We start from the raw sequence: 18,755 nt of genomic DNA on the forward strand, positions 1-18,755 counted from the left end.
TCTTTCTGAGCATCTCTGCAAATGCTATTTTCTAGTCGCATAGCCCCAACTCTTCGTTTCCGCGCGCTATACCCACTGCTTTGCCTGCCCTGTCATACCCTTGCAAGCCTTTTTCGCGACGCGTCTAGAACATTTTCAGACGTGGCATCACTCCGCTTTCATCTGAACTATTTACAGATCTCTACCGGCAGGCAATCCAGCATTCGCGGCGCGCTGCTGACTGTGATTGGCACATGTGTATTTGTTGATGACTTACTGATCATTTCGTGCTACAGATGGGTTGGTCGATCTACACGACATGAATGCGTGGCTGACCGACGCCTCGAGCATCCCCAACCATGACAATGGGGCATTCAATAATGCGACCATCGATCCGTCGATGGCTTTTCTACAACCATCGCCGACACCTCAGGATCCAAACCAGTTCCAGCGCATGTTTCAAAACGGCGTCCCACGCAATGTCTCGCCTGGCTTCCACAACCTGAACCAAGTCATCCCGTCAAAACGACCCCGACCCGAAGATGGCATGTCAATGTCTCCCAGGCAAGCCCCAGCTGGCTTGCCGTCGTCGCGTTCTCAGACGCCCCAGGTCCCCTTTGCAGGCTACCAGGGACCAACAAATGGAAACCCTCAGTTTACACATCCTTCAACCCCGTATCAACATCTCCAGCAACAAAGAGTCTCTGTAAACACCACGCAGTCCCCTAGCCTACAAGACTTTGACCAGCATGGCGTGCAACGGGTACAGACAGCTTCGCCTAGTCCATTTTCTCCGGCCGGCCCTCCTGTCGGGAATCAAATCTCCCCGCCCCAGTCTGACCAAGGAAGTCGTGTCAACACGCCGCAAAACAACGCGTTCATGGCCGGCCAGGCTTATGCACAGGGCATGCCTGCGCAGTTTGCGCAATCTACAGGGATGACTTCGAACGCCACTCCTACACCAATGCAAGCCCATCTAGCCAATATGTCGCAAGGATACTCAGCACAAGCTATGGCTGCTCAGAACCAGCGTCTATACCAAATGCAACTACAGAACCAAGCCCGTCAGATGCAGCAAGCTGGCAATCCCGCTATGGCGGGACGTCCTGGTAGTGCCATGAATCCAATGGCAAATCCTCAGATGGCCGCCTTACGACAGATGCAACAAAACATGTCGCAACCAAACATGCCAAAACCAACTAGTCCTGAGGTATTTCTGAAGACTCTCCAGAAATTCATGATGACGCGTAATCAACCGTTGGAACTTTCACCGCACGTGAGTGGCCGGGCTATACATTTAATGCAGTTATACGCTTCAGTTATGAAGATGGGTGGTTTTAAAAAGGTTACTGCGAGCAATATGTGGCCTGCTATTGCCCAGTCACTTCAATTTGCACCTCAGCAGTATCCAAATGCAGCTGTGGAAATTCGGGATATATATGCTAAAAATTTAGCAAGCTACGAGCAAGCTCTCATTTCGTCACACCAGAAACAACAAATGGAAAATATGCAACAGAATTCTATGCAAAGACAGTCTGCAGATGCGAATATGATGCAGTTCCAGCAGTCCCCAATCAAACCTGGATCTGAATTCGAATCACAAAATCAGCATTTCACATCTTCTCCCCAAGCTGGCGCGTCAATACCGAACACCGTTCAAACAACTGCTAGTAATGGCGTTCCTACACCACAACAACCTCGCCAAGTCAAACAGCCACCGCAGGCTCAACAGCCCCAACTCCCCCATGCACAGAACCATCAACGGCCAAATATCCCTCGACAACCGCAAGCTGCAGCATCCGCTGCTGATCAGTCTCTGTCCTCGCAAATTGCCCCATCTGCGACGCCCGCTAAACCTTCAGTCACTCCCAGCAAAACCGCACCTGGGCTCGAAACTGCGCCACCCCAGCCCGTGAAAAAACACATTGGAGATACATTTAAAGCAACTGTTTTAACAGATACTCCCGCGCATGGCCCCATCGTGGTAGACGAAATCTATCCAATTGGGGAAGACATAATGAAACTGCGGCCTAATGTCCCTTCTTTTGGAGAACTGGGTGTCATAGATATACACGCATTGACTATGAGTATCAAATCGGGAATACACGCCGAGGTGCGCCTGGCTTTGGATACCTTGACGACTATTGCTTCTGAACCAAATATTCAGATTCCTCTGGATAACTGTGATGACCTTGTGGAAAGCTTGGTTGATTGTGCTGAAGAACAAGTCGAATTCCTTGCTAAGAATGCAGCAGAGGTTTCCGATGATATGAGCTTACTGCCTTACGAAGACGTCATTCGTGGTTGTAGGGTAGAAATGACATCCCTTCTAGACGTCCCAGAGTTTGGTAGTGTCGCTTATGAATTGGATCGTGCAGCTGACAGGGTACTTTGTATCACTGGTATCATAAGGAATTTCTCTTTCACGGAACCAAATTTTGGTATCCTAGGAAGTGCTCCGATTGTTAAAATGTTCACCACTATCATTCGTTACCTCGGCACCCGCAGTATGATATTACGAACCCACCAAAATAATTTGGATTTCATGAAAGATGCTGTTACTTATCTTAGCAATGTTGCTCAAGCAGTGTATATCTCTGGGAAAGAGGAAGCTATATGTTTACTACATTTCCTTTTATCGTTTGCGCCTTTGCCTGCACCTACTATTACCCAGGAAGGAGTGACGTTCACACCATACAACCCCTCTGTTCACAAATATACACCTACAGCAATTGACAGCCTAGCCAAACTTCTTGCTAGGGATGAGCCGAACCGGATGTACTACAAAGCTATCTTCAGTGGTGACAGTTTCCCTAGCCAAAATGAGCTGCTGACCCGCGCTTTTGCCTTGGCCATCTGCCCTATCCCGGACCAACCACGAAAACCTCTGCCTTTGGCGGATGCACGCAAAATATTTCTCATGCAAGGTTTGCTAGCTGGCGAGATTCTTACCGAACTCGCCGATGGGCCAACTGCTCGATCTTGGCTGCAGTCAGCGGATGGATTCGCTGTTCATCTCCTACGTCTATGTTGTTTGCTTAGCACAGAACGTATGCCACCAGCTGCTCATCGACACCCACAAGCACGTGGCCAACCAGACCCGGAAACTCATGTGTACGCGTCGATTATCAACAGAGGACTGAACATTCTTCAAAAATTGGCTGAAAAAGTAAAGCAAGAAGATTGTACATCAGGCCGCAGTTTCCCGCTCAACGTGCTACCAAAACGAGAAAGTCTGCTGGGTGCTTTGTTGACTCCAACGTTAGATGCAGGTGTTGTGAGGCAATTAATTGCATACGCAGGACTCGGAGAGTGAGTCGATAATGACTAAATTTTTTTATTTTCCCGTACGAGATGTTGGAACATGGAAGTGAATTGATACCTTAACTTATTGAACATTATTATTATACTTGTACCTTTACTGTATCGTTATATTGAAAATTTGGTGTTTTTTAGGATGGGTCTGGGCGCTCCGGAGATGATGACCGCTTGACCGTGTCCATATATAGCTTCACTATCTTCAATTTTATTGTACATGACCTGGACATGACACAAGTCTACTAGAAGTTTACTCTTTCGCTTCAATATATTGTTTCGTTAATGCTTAGTATACATCAAAGTCCCCTACAGCTGGAAGATAGGAAGAGCGAGATAGAATTCGCTAAGTGCGTGATATACATTAATTATTTCTTCAAAAGAAGAATTCAAAAACAACTTTTTAAGCACAACTGAATCGCAAGCAGAAAGGATAATCGTAGAGATTAAGAGATGCTAATAGAGAAGAGGGGGAAAGGAAATCGATTCCCACATGCACAACCCATTCCATAGATAAAAAAATGCGTTCAAAAAAGAGCACACGAAATGCATGTAACGCCAGAGATGATCAAAGAGCCACATTAACCGGGAAACAGGCGCGAACACGGCAAGGTCAAAGGTGAGAGAGAGGTGGTAATGCAAGGTGATAATTTATTGCGCTGTACAATTGATCCATGAAACCACATCGTGATTTTCATCTTAGAAATTTCGCTCAGTGAGGAATTGCTGGATTTCTGGTTTCCTCCAGCCCTATAAAAAGAAAAAAATACAATTAGCTCTAATCGAAAAGTAAGTTGGCAGTAGACGAGATAGGAGACATACCTTGACGACAATATGACCATTAGTAGGGTTTATAGTCACCTCAGGACTCTTTTTAGCACGAGGGTCACCAGTCTCGAGACCCAGAGTTCTTGCAAGGTCTGACCTCAAGGCCTCCAAATCCCCTTCCGTCTTCTGAATCTTCGTCAATTTTTTCGTGCCGCCAGCCTTGGTTTCCAAATAGACTGGAAGTTGATTCGACGGCGTACGGCGTACAAAGTATGGAAGGTTGGTGAGCTGAAGGGGAGGGATTTGAGCTTGTCCTACTTCGACGTCCGCGGGGTTGGTTGGTGGTGTGGTGTGAGCTGTAGCCGGGAACTTGCGGGCGAGTTTTGCTAGAAAGGTTCTCGACTGTTGGATAGACGGTAACGACTTTGGACTGGACACGCTAAGATAGATGTGCTTATTTTTTTGAGGGTCTAAAGTCGTTAGATGTCGTGCTTATTCAAAACTCCGACGGGTTCGAATTGCAGGGGACACTTACAGGTTTGGGTTCGCCGTTGCGACCCGCAAAGCAATGAAAACGCCCTTATACTACCAAAAGATGACGAAGAAGAAATGGTCGATGTGATTGAGGATAGCTGATGCCGAATTGTCGACGGCACAGCCGATGATTGCATTAGCGAAGCCATTGCGAAAGCAAGCTCGCAGATTGCTCGTTATCGCCCACGATGAGTCCTGTCCAAGAGCTGGCCTCTACTGCAGGCGGTTGTTCTAGCTCAACAGACAAAACACACGGACAGAAGAGACAACACAACGCAGACAGATAGTGATAGTATCAGCGTGCTACGACCGGTCGCCTTTGCAGCAGGTTTGGACGCGGAGTTTTTCCCGCTCTGGATAGTGGCCATAACGCGCTAGGGTGAATCGGTCTTAGCGGCACATTTTCGCCAGTAACTAAAAATGTGCCGCACACTGGAAAGATGCATTTGGATCCCCTCCTCCGCTGATTTTCTGTATCCTCAACCACCGCCGCTGCCCCGTCTAGCTCTTTGCGAAACTGCCATTCTTCCACCATGGCGGACAACGCCCCTCCGTCTGCAGAGACCCTGCTAAAGGGCGCTGCTGCTCACACCCCCAAAACCGCTGAAGAGATCGCTAAAGATTACGACCTGCTCCCCAAATTGATCCCATACCTCGACCGCCATCTGGTTTTCCCCCTTCTAGAATTCAGCAGCGGACAGGATGATGACAACTTGGAGATTACGCGCGCCAAGTATGAGCTCCTCAAGCACACCAACATGACCGACTACGTCGCCAACTTGTGGCAGGAAATCAACGATTCAGACACAATCCCAGACGAGTTTGTCAAGAAGAGGGAGGACGTGCTCACCAAGTTGCAAAAATATCAAGAAGAGAGCGAGAAGATCACGGATCTTCTGCAGGATGATGCTGTGGTTGGAAACCTCCGTAGCGACAAGGTTGCCAACTTGAAATTCCTCGAGGAGCAGCATGGTGTTACGAATGAAATGGTCAACAGTCTTTTTGACTACGGCCGATTTCAGTACAGCTGTGGCAGCTACGGAAATGCAGCAGAGCTTTTGTATCAGTTCCGTGTCTTGTCGACCGATAACGACAAAGTTGCATCCGCAACATGGGGAAAATTTGCTTCCGAGATTCTGACCACCAGCTGGGACGCCGCCATGGAGGAAGTTCAGAAGGTTAAAGATCTGATTGAAACACGTCTTTTTAACAATCCTCTCGGCCAGTTGGAACACCGCACCTGGTTGATTCACTGGTCTCTCTTCCCCTACTTCAATCACGACCCCGCTCGGGACGTTCTGACCGACCTCTTCTTCTCCCCCGCCTACATCAACACCATCCAGACAAACTGCCCTTGGGTCCTCAGGTACTTGGCAGCTGCAGTCATTACAAACAGAGGTCGCGCACACAAGAATACCAGCCTCTACCAGAAACAATTGAAGGACCTTATCCGCGTCGTTCGTCAAGAGGACTATGAATACTCGGATCCTATTACTGATTTCATCAAGGCTCTCTATGTCAAATTTGACTTTGAGGAGGCTCAGAAGAAATTGGGAGAGGCCGAAGAAGTTTTGCGCAGTGACTTCTTCCTAGTCTCGGCAGCGGACGCATTCGTTGATGCGGCTCGGCATTTGATTTCTGAGAGCTACTGCAAGATCCACCAACGTATAGATATCAAGTAAGAAATACTCAGATGGAATTAGGAATTGAGCCCTCTAATATTTTGATAGGGATCTATCTGCTCGACTGGGTCTGGACCAAGATGAAGGCGAGAAATGGATAGTCAACCTCATTCGTGACACCCGAGTTGACGCGAAGATTGATTACAAAGAAGGAACGGTCGTTATGAACCATCCTCCTCAATCAGTATATCAGCAAGTTATTGAAAGGACCAAGGGCGCTTTCTTCAGAACCCAAGTCTTGAGGTTCGTCTCAGATTCTATATTCTTTATCTTTTGTTTTGTTATAGTCTGACTCGTCATCTAGTGCGGCGGTGGCAAAATAAACGCGGCGATGATACGAGTTGAATGACGGTTTCTCAGGTCCCAAGGTTATTGATCGACGGCAAGCGTCTATAATCTACCATTTACTAAGTTCGGGGCTTCAGGCATGAGGCAGGCGTTCAGGTGGTTCAGTTCCTTTTCTTTGTAATTTTTTCCCCTTTCACTTGTGTCTGATCTCATTTTTTGGGCTTGCATATTTTCTGCAGGGGAAAAAAAGGCTTGCTAGACAGAAGCATTCTCCTTTTCTGCTCCGTCTTTGACGCAAGCCCAAAAGGCGTGAAGTATTTCCTGTTAAAGCTGTGGTTTTTTACTCATTGAGAATCATTCAAAGCAGCAGTAGAATAAGTGACGATGATGGATTTTGCATGTTGATGCGTCTTTATGAAAGATATACATTTATTAACCTGTCGTAAAGACACGGTCTACATTGATAGGCAGATTATTGTGGTTGGGAAGAAAGATTACAGCTTCCAGATGTCCTTGGTAGTAGCAATAATACAAAAGAAGCCCTACGTCAGATCCAATAATCAAGAACGCTTGAAGTCAGTTAGCAACCGCGATCTACCTACGACTGCTGTCCAATCATCGAATTGCCTGCCAGGGTTAATCGCTTTAAGAAACAGATTAATACATAACCCGAATCTCGACTTGAGTTCTTTCCCTTCTCATGCGAGGTCCTGAGCTACTTCGCATCCCTCACTCCACCCGTTCTACGGACAAGGGAACTGTATTCCACCCGCAACTGGAGAACAATAAAGTCCAATACAAACGGACCATATGATGATTGCTCCAGAGACTACAGGGAACCATAAGTGGGAGAAATAGGCCTCTTTATAGCCAATAGAGGCGGTACTTAAATTCGATTCCGGCAGGAAGAGAGCTGAGGGGAAGAGGTGAAGGGGGGCCATTTCTAGCGGCAAGGGTTGTAATTCCAGACACCCAAGGAGAAGTACGGCAGGTGATCAGACATATAGTTGTTACTATTCACACCCTCCCTATGTTTTACTCTATTCGGAATTCCGCCTGAGCTGGAGTGAGCAGCGGGTGGGTGAGCTATCTGAAGAAGGATCCGCAAAAGCGGCAGTAACACATGACTCGCTAAGATGTTACATACATCTAGGGTAACGTGATAAGGGCACGAGGCTGGCGCTCCAGTCCATTTAGTTTATTTTAATAACTTTCTTGGATTAAAGTACTGTTTTATCGTGATTTTGTTGGTCGTGATGCATGTTTTTCATGTAACTTAGCAGGCTTTTTGGGCGAGACTGTCAGGTTTATTCCTGTCAACGCCAACCCAATTCGTCACGATATCATATACGGTAGTGCGCTGTATCAGCATCTGAAGTCAGTATTTGGGCAAAAGCTGCATTGCAGCCATGAAGTTTTGTTGTTTGTTGTTTTGTGCTTTGTCTTGAGGTTTTTCATACCTCCGGTATTGTAGCTTTGCAATGAAATGATAAGAAGGATTGGGTAGAATTGCTGATAGAAAGATACTGAAGGAAAAAGAGAGAAAAAGGATGTACTGACTATAACCATAGCATCGAAATGATACACAAGTAATCAGACAGCCACCTAACGTATCAATTGATCCTAAACGACTAGAAGAGAGTCCCCCGAAAAATATGGCGATATATAACCCTACTCTCTTGAAATGAGTGATTTTTGCTGCTGCAGGCCCCGGTCGAAGACTAATAACTTCATCCGTTCATCAATTGAGCATGGCCAGGACCGACTCGGTCTTGGCGACGGTCGGTTGTTGAATTCGACACGTCGATGCAGGAGAAGCCAGCGGTACTGTGATCCCGGCAAAAAGATAACAATAACAAGAGAGCTCGCCCTTGTTACGTATTGATAATAAGATGTGCCAATGAAATGAGATCGAGAAATATACATGCAGGCCTCTCTCATTCATTTCTCCTTTTTCTAGAAGGAACCATGCATAACCAGATATTCACACCTATCTTCCTTAAAGGATTTCCTGTACATTCAGCGGTTTCGACGGTTATCGAAATGTTGAACCCGTCTTCGAGGACGCTGGCTCACTGGAATTGGTTCATTAATGTATGGTTCTGATGAGCTTTCCATGCCGGCATGGGTCATTCTGGCGGCCTCTTGACGTTCGTATTCCCGAGACATCACAGCCAGATCGTTGATTTGCTCCTGCACAAGGATGGTGAGTGATCTATGCCGTTGGTTATGAAGCTGTTTGTATGTACTTACACGTGTCAAAGGCATTCCATTGATTAAATAGCCTTCACGACCCTTTAGGTAGGTCAACAATGAGTCCTTTCCTGGCTCCAAGTGTTTTTACCTGATATGTAAACGGCCTTACGGAGGCGTTTGGACCGAGAAAGTACTGAATATGTCCAAGAACAATATGACGAGAAAGACCAAAGCCAGGAAGCCAATATTGCTGCTCTTGGGACATGGTCGCAAGTCAATATTTGATAATATAATAGTTGCAGGTAGACAAGGATAGAACAGTCAAAAGAAGCAGACAAGATGGTATCATAAGAGGCAGAACCAAATCATCAATACCACTGGTATCTTCTCAAGTTCTGGATTGTCCTAAAGTAGTACGGCGGAAATTTCCTTGGGCGGATTGGTGCGCTGGGAAGTGGATAAAGTCAAAAAGGACGAGACACCCATAATAGATCAAGGGGCAACGAAGGTTATATCGGGATATGTATGTAGGCTTTTATGCCTGTGCATAGATTCAGCCCGTTCACTTTGCAACAGGAATGGCCTCGTCGAAAGGCGCTTAATATACTACTTTTGATTACCGTACTAATCCGTGTCCGTGCAAAGGTACCCGCCATATGTAAACCTTGATATAGATGGATGGTCATGTTGTGCATGTGTACGTCGTCGGCGATTCTTCGCAAGCTGCCTGCCAATTGGCCAGCGTAATTGAGACCGTAGTGAATAGTAGTCAACTCCTGACAGATTACGCTAGGGCCATTGACAATTTTGCGTGTTGAGGGGCGGGAGTGGTGGAAAGACGGTGTGGTCGCCTCACTTTGGAAACATTAAAGTGAGGCTGGCCGCTGACTGTTCTCCGGCGAATGTAAGTAGAGGAAAACAATCCTTCTCAAATTGTGCTCGCAGTTAGTTATTTTGCTTTCACGGCAGCTGGTGGGACTTTCCTTTCCTCTTTTTGAAAAATTGGCTTGTCATCATTCTACTTCAGTCCTGCATGCAGCGCCTGGTTTGAGCTGTCGTGGCCCCAGAAAGACCACCAGAACTAGTCGCAGGTCTCGAAGGGTCCTCGGTGGAAGTCTCTTAACCGCATTGACTTGGTGGAATAGTACCTAATAGGCTTGTCGTGTCGAGGTTCGAGGTACGTCGCCTGTTGTTTCTCTACAGAGCTTGCCGGACTCGGCCGTCTGCAGATCGCCAAATTTGTATAATCGGTATTAGTTGTAACCCAGCTCAATTTAACGGGCGTTCTAGATGGAATACCAGACTTTCTAGATGCGCGTATCTCTGCTTTGTTGAACCTAGTCCTGAGCCCCGGTGGGCCAGGTTTTCTCCTGTGCAGGAAGCAATGCTCTGCCCCTCAGAAGCGGTCTGGAACTCCCACCTGAACTGATTGGTACATGCCTACATATGTACATGTATGTAGTTGGCGTTCAAAATCTTGTTGTGTGCCAGTTGGAAATGTCTAATGGTGATAAATTAGATAACATCAATGTGTGAAGAGTTGGTGTTGCTTCAATAGCTTATTAAAACAGCGGAACATTAGAAAACAACCGGATACGTGCACGCACATTTCTTTTCTCCAATACGCAATTGGAAAAAAGAAAAAACAAAAACAGGCTTGAATATACTTCAAATTGGACTAGCCCGGGTCGCTAGATCTCTGACGGGATATCCTCGTAATCGATTCTATAGCTAACCGAATACTCATGATCGACGGATTTAAGGGCCTATTCGAAGGGAGAGTTTGAATGAGTGAGGCAACGCCTTGGTATCACACGGTATCTATCGGTAGTAACTCAAGAAGCCTGAAACTTAAATATTTTGATCACTCATCCTGGTTAAAATATTCATGGTTGAAGTGAAATGTACTCCAGTGGCCTCAACATCCACGATCTGTATCAGTCGTCGTCTGTTGACTATTGCCACAGAAATAGATAAGACGCCCTGTAACTGGGAACATACTTTGCTGTCATTGATTGATAAGCCAGAAGTTCCAGAATTTCATGTAAAATGATACAGAATTGCTTTTTCCCCAAGCCTGCAACCAAAGTAAGGCTAAGGCTTGATACACAATTAGTATCACGAACATCAGCAGCAACCTTTCCTCCCAAACATAAGCTTACAAGATCATAAAGGGTTTGGGGAATATATCTCTCTGTTTGAACATAAACATAATCAAAACCAATTTCTACTGCTTCTCTCTACTAGGCATGCACACATCTTGAAACAGACTCTAGAAACAATAGATCCCTGCATCAATTATCGAGAACACTTTGAATGCGACATCAACTATAAAATTACCCTCGTCTGACTTAGGGTAAGTGACGATCTCCATTGACTGCGAGTTAAAAGGTGGGTACAAATCGATACGGTGACTTGTTCCGAGCGAGGCAATATCCACATGTAGATGGCTCCGAATGTAGAAAGACTGCTTATTAACTGTCCGAACAGCTCTTTTCTTTTTTCAACCTTGCTATTATTATTGATTTGCCATTGATGGTTGGTCCAGATCGGGATCTTGCAGCTACTGCAGTTACTTACCTCAGTTCAGATACCATCTATAAACAAGGTAATGCGGCATCCAGACGCTGCGAAAGGGCAAACCGGCTAGGGTATTCACCCAGGCGTAAGAGTGTAGGGAAGACTGTGACCATGCGATAGCAGTCAGCTATACTATACACATGTTTCATATATGCAGTGGCAAAATTTCACCTAGCTGGCATGATTGTTCAGCAATATAGCCATATTATACGTGCATCTCAAGGGTGACCGCTGCTCACACACACACAGCTATACTGGGTTCGAAGTAGCAATAAGTGATTCGGATGTTTTCTTTTTTATATCTTGTGTTCCTCGAATAATACAAGGCTTGGGATTCGATAGGCTTAGACTTGACTTCGATAAGCTTGGGGCTTTGGGCTTGGACCATGTGGCGCACTTATGACCCTAAAGATGAATAGGTCTTGTTCAGGGCAAGAGTGAGGCAGGCTCGCACGCCTCACAAATGAAGATGATTTCGGGATCAGGCGCACATCGAAGAGAGCCGAGTGATTTGGGCGTGGGTACGCCCACTGATTCAGCCATGATCATCGTCGTTTATTCCATTCACATATTTAAATTTGCTGTTGCATGTAATGTGGAGTTTCAGGAAAGAGCTCATACGGTAACATTTCCATGCCGGCGGAAACAGGTCAAATCCTAACCTATGTTGGCGGTGTTGAGTTATTCAGACTCCACAACTAAGTACAAGGAGCAAAACTTGTCGTTTGAAACTAGTGACCAAATGATATATTCATTACTTCTATTCTCATAACTCATTCTCAATATTTTCAACATCGTCAATAACGGTTCCTCTAATTTGGTGGCACGTAAGGCTTCACTAGCATCTCGCTGAACCTGCAAATCAAGCAAATCAGTATCGGCATTCCAATGAAATGGCATAAAATAATAAGAAGCAACGAACTTTTCTAGTTTCTCCTTTCCTCGCACTTCCTCCACGAGCAGAGGCATCTTCACAACATTGAAGTCTTCGTATAGCTCCGCAATCTGCTCGAGATATTTCTTCTGCATCTTCCTCCGCGCGTTACACTGTTCACACGGGTTGTCATTCTTAGGGAACAATAGCTGATTGACGACGATTGTGTGTGTGTCAATAGAGTAGCTGGTCAGCTCCTGGATCATCCGTTCGGTTTCATAGAGCGACAGGAATTCTGCAATGCAAACGCAAACGAATGTAGTCATGTCTGCATTTTTGAACTGTGTATTGACTTCACTGATAGTCTCCCGAAGAGATTCCATCTTTTGCATCAGCTCATCGAGATTCTGTCCCCCAGGAAGCCCACCGCGAGAGCCGAGTATGGAGTTCAGCATTGGTCCAAATTGGCTGGAAAGCTGAGATAATTTTGCAAGAGCCTTCTCCAACACTGTAGGGAACTGCAGGAAGCGAAGAGTGTGACCGGTTGGTGCTGTATCAAACACAATGACCTCGTAGGACAGCGACTTGACTTGTTTCAAGACCTCGGCAAACGACATTGCTTCGTCAACACCAGGAATCTGCGATAGGTTAGTCTCTGAAGGTCATATACAAAAAGTCGAAAATCATAGCATCAAATCAAACAAAAGATAATTCTTGTAGAACAGTGATATATCACTTACGCTGAAAGCCAGGTCTTGCATCATGCCACCCATCCCAAGCCCCGCTAATGGATCCTCCTGGCCCTCCTCGCCTGTTGCTAGCAGGTCCTGAATGCTTCCATTGGGATCAATTTCCATCGCACTCAAGTTTGTGAATCCATCGACGAGTCTGGCTTCCTTTCCAAACTTTTGCCCGAAAGCATCGCTGAGATTGTGCGCGGGGTCGGTCGAAATCAAAAGCACGGATTTCCGGACCTTGGACAGTTGTATAGCGAGCGAGCACGACGTTGTTGTCTTTCCAACACCACCTTTACCTCCAACAAAGATCCATCGCAACGTTTTCTGGTCGAGAATGGATTGAAGGGTTGGCTCAAGGGCCTCGTCGTCGTGAACCAGAGCGGTAGAGGACATTGCGCAACGGATAGGCTGCAACGCGTTCGGTCGAGTCTGCGAGAAGATACTGCAAGGCAGCGATAGAATGGCAGCGGAGCTGACAAGTTGTTATCTTCGAGCGGCGTCGAGGACAACGTTGTTTGCTTTCTGTTGTTGCTTGAGGTTCTTTGTCTGGGCACATCGAAGCTTCCGGAAAGGCCAGCGTTAGCTTGGTGGTGGGACGGAGTGTGGGGAGCGACTTCCGCAGATACTGACTGCATTCTACAGCTACATCATTGCCCTCCTTCTTAAACCCGTCTTTACTTATGTTTTAATAATCTAGATTCTACATAGGGCCTCGGTGGTTGAGGCTGCATCGAACCCAGAGCTCCGCTGAAAAGTCCCACAAAGCTCATGGCGGGCGGCGGTCTCCGATACCTGCGTACCTGATAACAGAGTATATCTATTACTAACCCCGCAGTGAAAACGTGTTTCGAACAGAACGCAAACAGAACACTATAGGCGTTTCTCTCATGGAAAATTTCGACGAAACTGCTCTCCACGAAAAGCAGCGAGGAATTACCGAGGATCGTCTTACCCTATACCAACGTCAAATCACCGGCTCCATTGAGCATCGTCCCACATCTACATCGGCCCTTACCATTCACAACTCGTTGAACGTGATGGCTCGAGACCCAATTACTTGCCACGTGCTCAATACCTTAACTGGCACTCCCGCCGCGAATCTACCATGCACTTTGTCACTGTTCTCAGGTACGGCGGTCAGGGATACGTTCCATGCAACGACCGATTCTGACGGAAGAATCAAGAATTGGGTGCCGTCGTCCTCTTCGACCGAGAATATTGCTACTATACTTGGATCCCTTCCTGAGGCGGACGCGAAAACGCACTGGTCGATTCGATTCGAGGTTGGACCGTGGTTTGAATCGCAGGGCATCGAGAGCTTTTGGCCAGAAGTGGAGGTCAAATTCACTGTTCGGGGGCGCGGTGTCGAAGGCCAAGAAGGCTGGCGGCATTATCATGTTCCGGTGCTTCTGGGACCTTGGAGTTACTCAACATATCGTGGGTCTTAACAATGATCTCTAATGGGTAGATTTGATAGCAGCGAGGAGTCGAGAATCACAATAATTTTAACCTATTCTTCTATAAAATCCTTAGTTGGCAGTATCTGATGTCAATCTTTTGCAGACTTTTTGTAATCGAGTAATATATAACCTGGCTAAACCCCGGGTAAATCCGCTGTGAACCTGTGGAAAGTTGAGAAAGAGGTCAAGTATGTGACGTCGGCCATTGTGTCTTGATGAAAGACTACGTCGCTGTCTATACGGCAATATAATCTAAATTGTACGACCGTGGGTTGGATATGGTTGATGAATTAGATAAGCCTTATAAGTATGAGTGGATTTAAAGATCAGTCTGATCGAGACCCCACGCACACCAACCCCAGGTTTGTTCAAGTTGTCCTGTAAAGTCGGTTCCAACATGGCTAATGAAGGTGCATTAGCGGTCTGCGTGGCGTTTTCGGCGCTTCTGTCTTTCCTCACTCTTGGTCTTATTCTAGGGCCATCCAGTGACCGCCGTTTCTAGAATCCATGGCCATCTGCAAGCTACTTCAAGTGTACATGCTCCAGCAGTCATGAACATACTGAGTAGTTAGTACTATTGGCGAAGTGGCGGGGCTGCCAACTGATTCATGCTCATCTCGCCAGTCGTAACCGGCGCCGTGCCGTCCGTGCATACATATTGAAACGCTGGACATGGAATTATTAATGGCCCCCAGTCGAATCATGTTGAAGCTCTGCAGAGGGGAAACAAAGCACCAATCGGTAGTTAGGTGTTCTGTAGTGCGAGTCTGGTTACATTCCAGGCTGCTGACAGGTGATTGATAGCGCCAAGGATCCGAGCATATGCAGATCTCTCATCGCTCCTCATATATCAAACTAATGTGCGTTTTTCTGCACCTCGAGATTAGCGGGTTCTACAAAAACTCCGAGCGAATGAACAAGTATTATATGCATGAGAACAGCTTGGATCACAGTTCAAATAACAGTTATAATAATGTGCGAATGTAATAACTCAGTCCTTCCTAGGAACCAGGAACTAGTAATTAGTAGTACATGTCGATGTTCTTCTTACCATGGAAGACTAGGAAGAATGGTATTGCGTCATCGATAGACCGCCAATCAGCGTGGTGCATGGAGCCCCATACACAGGCAGCCAGTCGCCAGCCGCGCCGGTGTAGGACTAGACTGTATTGGAGCGTTTCTGGTCCGCTATTGGCTGGAGCTGAGCACCAGTTCCCCCCGTAGCCAACCCGCTGCCCCGCTGGCAGGGGGAATCAACAGGCGTTGAATGGGCCAAATTCACGACCCGCAGGGTGCTAATAGGCTTTTTAGTGGCAGAGCCCCACCCACACCCTCGCATTTGCCATTCGCTTCGACCGAAATTCCTGTCGTCGTCACCGTGATCTCATCCTTCACGCGTCAGTATCGCATCTGCCAGCTGGCATCCTGTTATCGCCCTCTATCCTATCACCATACAACAACGGGCGCGACTAATCACCGTTGAATATTGAGCAATTGGACGCAGAATACGAGTAGAATAAGTAGAACAAGCAGCATAGTAGAATAACATTAAGAGTACTGCACGATAGATCCTTCTGGGCCGATGGCCCGTTCGTGGTTGGCCTGCCGCTGCCAGCCAATGATCTGGCATGAGCAATGGGCAATGGCTGGTTCAGTGCATTAGCATCCTCATGTTCATGTATGTTCATATTCATATTCAATCCTCGCACACGATAGAAGCATCACAATAGTACATCATACGCAAACTAGCCTTTCACAGGGAATAGAATATTGAATACGCCTATGCGAGACATCAAGGAATAAGCGTAACCAGATATCAAGGACAGGAATAAGGATGAATTATTAAATATTATTAATGGCCCGGTGGGTTCTCGCCCCCGACTGGCCAGTGACAGGCCACTCGCCCAGACCAGGCTGGCCCGTTGCAAGTCAAGCGCACCCTCAAATACCCTTTAAGAACAGCTACGTCACTCTCCTCTCTCCTTTCCCCCAAATCCGTTCTTGGTACTGCATCATCACATTAATCGTTCATTCACCACCCAAAGCGCATGAGCCTCGCAGTCTGCATCCTGCGACAACGAGACTGTCTGCAACAACCTCTGATTTGCACTGTCTGGTCTGTTCTTATTTTCCCCTTCTTCTCCTCGATAATCCTATATCGCTTTAATTCCTCTTCCCTGGTCGTGTGTGCTTCCGCCAACGCGTCGTGCCGGTCATCGAGACCTCAGTCCGCTCTCGTCGTCGCCCAGAACCATGTCCGCCGCCGTCGCATCGAGGGGTTCGCCAGGCAGAACCGCCGCTGCCATGGATGCGAAGAAAAACGCAATCAAAGCCGAAGGTCAGTCCTATAGAGAGAAAGGAAAAGAAAAGAGAAAAGAAAAATCTGTTCGGCGGCTCTGTGGCTGCCAGCGCTTTCCCTATTTTTCTGCTCCCCCTACCTCTGTACCATCTCCCCTTGAGGCCTAGCGGGCCCGCCACCAGTCAATATGGTTCACGTCTGCGCGGCATGACCTCACAATTACCCTTATCAACCAATCCTCCCCATCTATCGCATCCCCGTCGTCGCAAAAATCACCACCGCCTAAAAGGACATAGTCTCGACGTCTGTGCTTGGCGCTGCATTATTTACTCCTCCTATTTACTTGCATGCCCGCATCGTTGCCCTGTGACACTGCGTTGACTGCTTTGACTGCTTTGTGTTGCCAGTCATCCTACCTGCCACGGCCTCAAAAAATTACCTCTAACGTCATCGCAGACCCCTCCACCGACTCCAAAGACCAGAAGCGCGCAGAAGACTCGCAATCGCTGCCTCCGCCGCCTCGCCCTGCTGCCTCTGGCGCCAGCGACACCCCCGACTACTTCAATTCCGTCCACAACCCCTTTTCCCTCGAGCCTAATCCCTTCGAGCAGTCGTTTGGCAACCCGTCGCCCGTGGAGACTCCCAACAAGTCGCTCCTACCGCCCGTCGCATCCATCGCCTCGCCTGCTCTGCCTGGTGCGAGCTCGGCTGGTTACAACTGGCCCAACTCGTTGCGAGCAGGGCCTTTGAGTCCTGCCATGCTGGCCGGCCCGACCGGATCCGATTACTTTGACAGCATCGGACGCGGCTTTCCAACGCCCAACGAGTCCTCGCTGAGGACAGGCCTGACTCCTGGTGGTGGGGGTTCCATGTTCCCCGCCCCGAGTCCCAATACTCAGAGTCTTCTCAACTCGCTGCAAAGCGGTGGCGCCACTCCTTCCACCCTCGATTTCCATCGCACAGCCGTCAGCGCTGCGAAGCGCAACGGCTTCAATGTAAATCCGACCAGCGAACCTGAGCAGCTCACCACCATGGATAACAAGACCTCGCAACCAGCTGCCGTTGACCCATTCACCCACCACGACGCCGCCGACGCCGCCAACGGTCTCTTTATGCTCGCCAAAGGCGGACAAGCGAATAGCGACGCATTCACAGTGCCGAACAAGACATCAGACGAAGCCAAGCGGTCGACGCGAAACGCCAATAATTCTATCAGCAGCGAGATGACGGCCGACGGATCCGACACTCAAGGCGAACTGACTAAGCCAGCTTCCAAAGCCAAGGGCAAGAAAAATCCTCCCACTAAATCGAATGCATCGGTAAACGGACGCCGTAAAGCTGAGGATATGCCCAAGGGCCCAAATAAGAAAGCAAAGACGAATAACGCGCCCTTCGAAGTTACTCCAGAAGAGGAGTCGGATGATGAAGATATCAAGGACGAATTTGGCTCCAAGGATCCGAAGAAAATGACTGATGAAGAGAAGCGAAAGAATTTCCTTGAACGAAATCGGTATGCTAAAAAAAAACCTCATTTTCTTCGAATTACTATGCTAATCGAATTCGTACTCAGTGTTGCGGCCCTTAAATGTCGTCAACGTAAAAAGCAGTGGCTTGCCAACTTACAAGCAAAAGTCGAATTATTCACTACAGAGAACGATGCACTTACAGCAACTGTCACCCAACTTCGCGAAGAAATTGTTAATCTAAAGACACTCTTACTTGCTCATAAAGACTGTCCCGTGTCCCAAGCTCAAGGTCTAGGCCCGTTGATAATGAATGGCATGGCAGCGGGCTTTGATCCTCATCCCTACAATATCGCAAACACTATGGCCATGCAACCTGGAGCAGCAATTCCTGCCCAAGCCATGCGCAGATAAAAACGCGCAAAGTTATAACGTATTACGAACAAAACAGATATCACATTTCGCCGTCCGATTCCTTTTTCAACCCTAAGGCTTCCTCTAATTTTTTTACCTGGAAGTTCTTTCCCTTATTATCTTCCGTTATTGCATTATTGGATACGGCGGTCGAAATTTCCTCAAC

The 18,755-nt window shown here is 47.4% G+C and overlaps 7 protein-coding genes across 7 annotated transcripts; 4 read left to right on the plus strand and 3 right to left on the minus strand.

Annotated features, from left to right (window-relative positions):
* Positions 1–298: 298 nt before the first annotated feature.
* Positions 299–3,295, plus strand: BGW36DRAFT_302378 (putative ARID/BRIGHT domain protein; the record flags this gene model as incomplete). Its single annotated transcript, XM_046211775.1, has 1 exon — positions 299–3,295. One exon carries the CDS (start codon positions 299–301, stop codon positions 3,293–3,295), a length of 2,997 nt encoding a protein of 998 aa, XP_046068524.1.
* Positions 3,296–3,541: 246 nt separating this feature from the next.
* BGW36DRAFT_346534 (mitochondrial large subunit ribosomal protein-domain-containing protein) lies at positions 3,542–4,929 on the minus strand. The gene is made up of 3 exons (XM_046213223.1): positions 4,598–4,929; positions 4,117–4,532; positions 3,542–4,044 (listed from the first exon to the last, which is right to left on the minus strand). The coding sequence occupies exons 1-3, from the start codon at positions 4,743–4,745 to the stop codon at positions 3,994–3,996; spliced, it is 615 nt and encodes a 204-aa protein (XP_046068525.1). The 5' UTR covers positions 4,746–4,929; the 3' UTR covers positions 3,542–3,993.
* A 200-nt stretch (positions 4,930–5,129) lies between these two features.
* Positions 5,130–6,570, plus strand: BGW36DRAFT_302105 (putative eukaryotic translation initiation factor 3 subunit EifCe; the record flags this gene model as incomplete). Its single annotated transcript, XM_046211750.1, has 2 exons — positions 5,130–6,274; positions 6,327–6,570. The coding sequence occupies 2 exons, from the start codon at positions 5,130–5,132 to the stop codon at positions 6,568–6,570; spliced, it is 1,389 nt and encodes a 462-aa protein (XP_046068526.1).
* Positions 6,571–8,372: 1,802 nt separating this feature from the next.
* Positions 8,373–9,149, minus strand: BGW36DRAFT_23992 (uncharacterized protein). Its single transcript, XM_046210014.1, has 3 exons — positions 8,911–9,149; positions 8,820–8,861; positions 8,373–8,759 (listed from the first exon to the last, which is right to left on the minus strand). Exons 1-3 carry the CDS (start codon positions 9,025–9,027, stop codon positions 8,586–8,588), a joined length of 333 nt encoding a protein of 110 aa, XP_046068527.1. The 5' UTR covers positions 9,028–9,149; the 3' UTR covers positions 8,373–8,585.
* Positions 9,150–12,154: 3,005 nt separating this feature from the next.
* On the minus strand, positions 12,155–13,346 carry BGW36DRAFT_301681 (putative arsenite translocating ATPase ArsA; the record flags this gene model as incomplete). The annotated part of the gene is made up of 3 exons (XM_046211711.1): positions 12,155–12,197; positions 12,265–12,854; positions 12,957–13,346. 3 exons carry the CDS (start codon positions 13,344–13,346, stop codon positions 12,155–12,157), a joined length of 1,023 nt encoding a protein of 340 aa, XP_046068528.1.
* Positions 13,347–13,840: 494 nt separating this feature from the next.
* BGW36DRAFT_302760 (uncharacterized protein) lies at positions 13,841–14,401 on the plus strand (the record flags this gene model as incomplete). Its single annotated transcript, XM_046211823.1, has 1 exon — positions 13,841–14,401. One exon carries the CDS (start codon positions 13,841–13,843, stop codon positions 14,399–14,401), a length of 561 nt encoding a protein of 186 aa, XP_046068529.1.
* Positions 14,402–17,059: 2,658 nt separating this feature from the next.
* On the plus strand, positions 17,060–18,589 carry BGW36DRAFT_302150 (putative bZIP transcription factor; the record flags this gene model as incomplete). Its single annotated transcript, XM_046211757.1, has 2 exons — positions 17,060–18,222; positions 18,283–18,589. 2 exons carry the CDS (start codon positions 17,060–17,062, stop codon positions 18,587–18,589), a joined length of 1,470 nt encoding a protein of 489 aa, XP_046068530.1.
* Positions 18,590–18,755: the final 166 nt, after the last annotated feature.

The sequence above is a fragment of the Talaromyces proteolyticus genome (assembly GCF_021365285.1).
Source record: "Talaromyces proteolyticus strain PMI_201 chromosome Unknown BGW36scaffold_10, whole genome shotgun sequence".
NCBI classification, from domain to species: Eukaryota; Fungi; Ascomycota; class Eurotiomycetes; order Eurotiales; family Trichocomaceae; genus Talaromyces; species Talaromyces proteolyticus.

Bases quoted from the DNA above. Each gene is read 5' to 3' on its own strand.
- BGW36DRAFT_23992 (XM_046210014.1), bottom strand. From the start codon at position 9,027: ATGTCCCAAGAGCAGCAATATTGGCTTCCTGGCTTTGGTCTTTCTCGT. The intron at 8,862-8,910 runs GTAAAAACACTT...ACCTACCTAAAG, and splicing joins TAAGGCCGTTTACATATCAG to GGTCGTGAAGGCTATTTAAT. The intron at 8,760-8,819 runs GTAAGTACATAC...ATCCTTGTGCAG, and splicing joins ATGGAATGCCTTTGACACGT to GAGCAAATCAACGATCTGGC.
- BGW36DRAFT_346534 (XM_046213223.1), bottom strand. From the start codon at position 4,745: ATGGCTTCGCTAATGCAATCATCGGCTGTGCCGTCGACAATTCGGCAT. The intron at 4,533-4,597 runs GTAAGTGTCCCC...TAACGACTTTAG, and splicing joins GCAACGGCGAACCCAAACCT to ACCCTCAAAAAAATAAGCAC. The intron at 4,045-4,116 runs GTATGTCTCCTA...TTCTTTTTATAG, and splicing joins ATGGTCATATTGTCGTCAAG to GGCTGGAGGAAACCAGAAAT.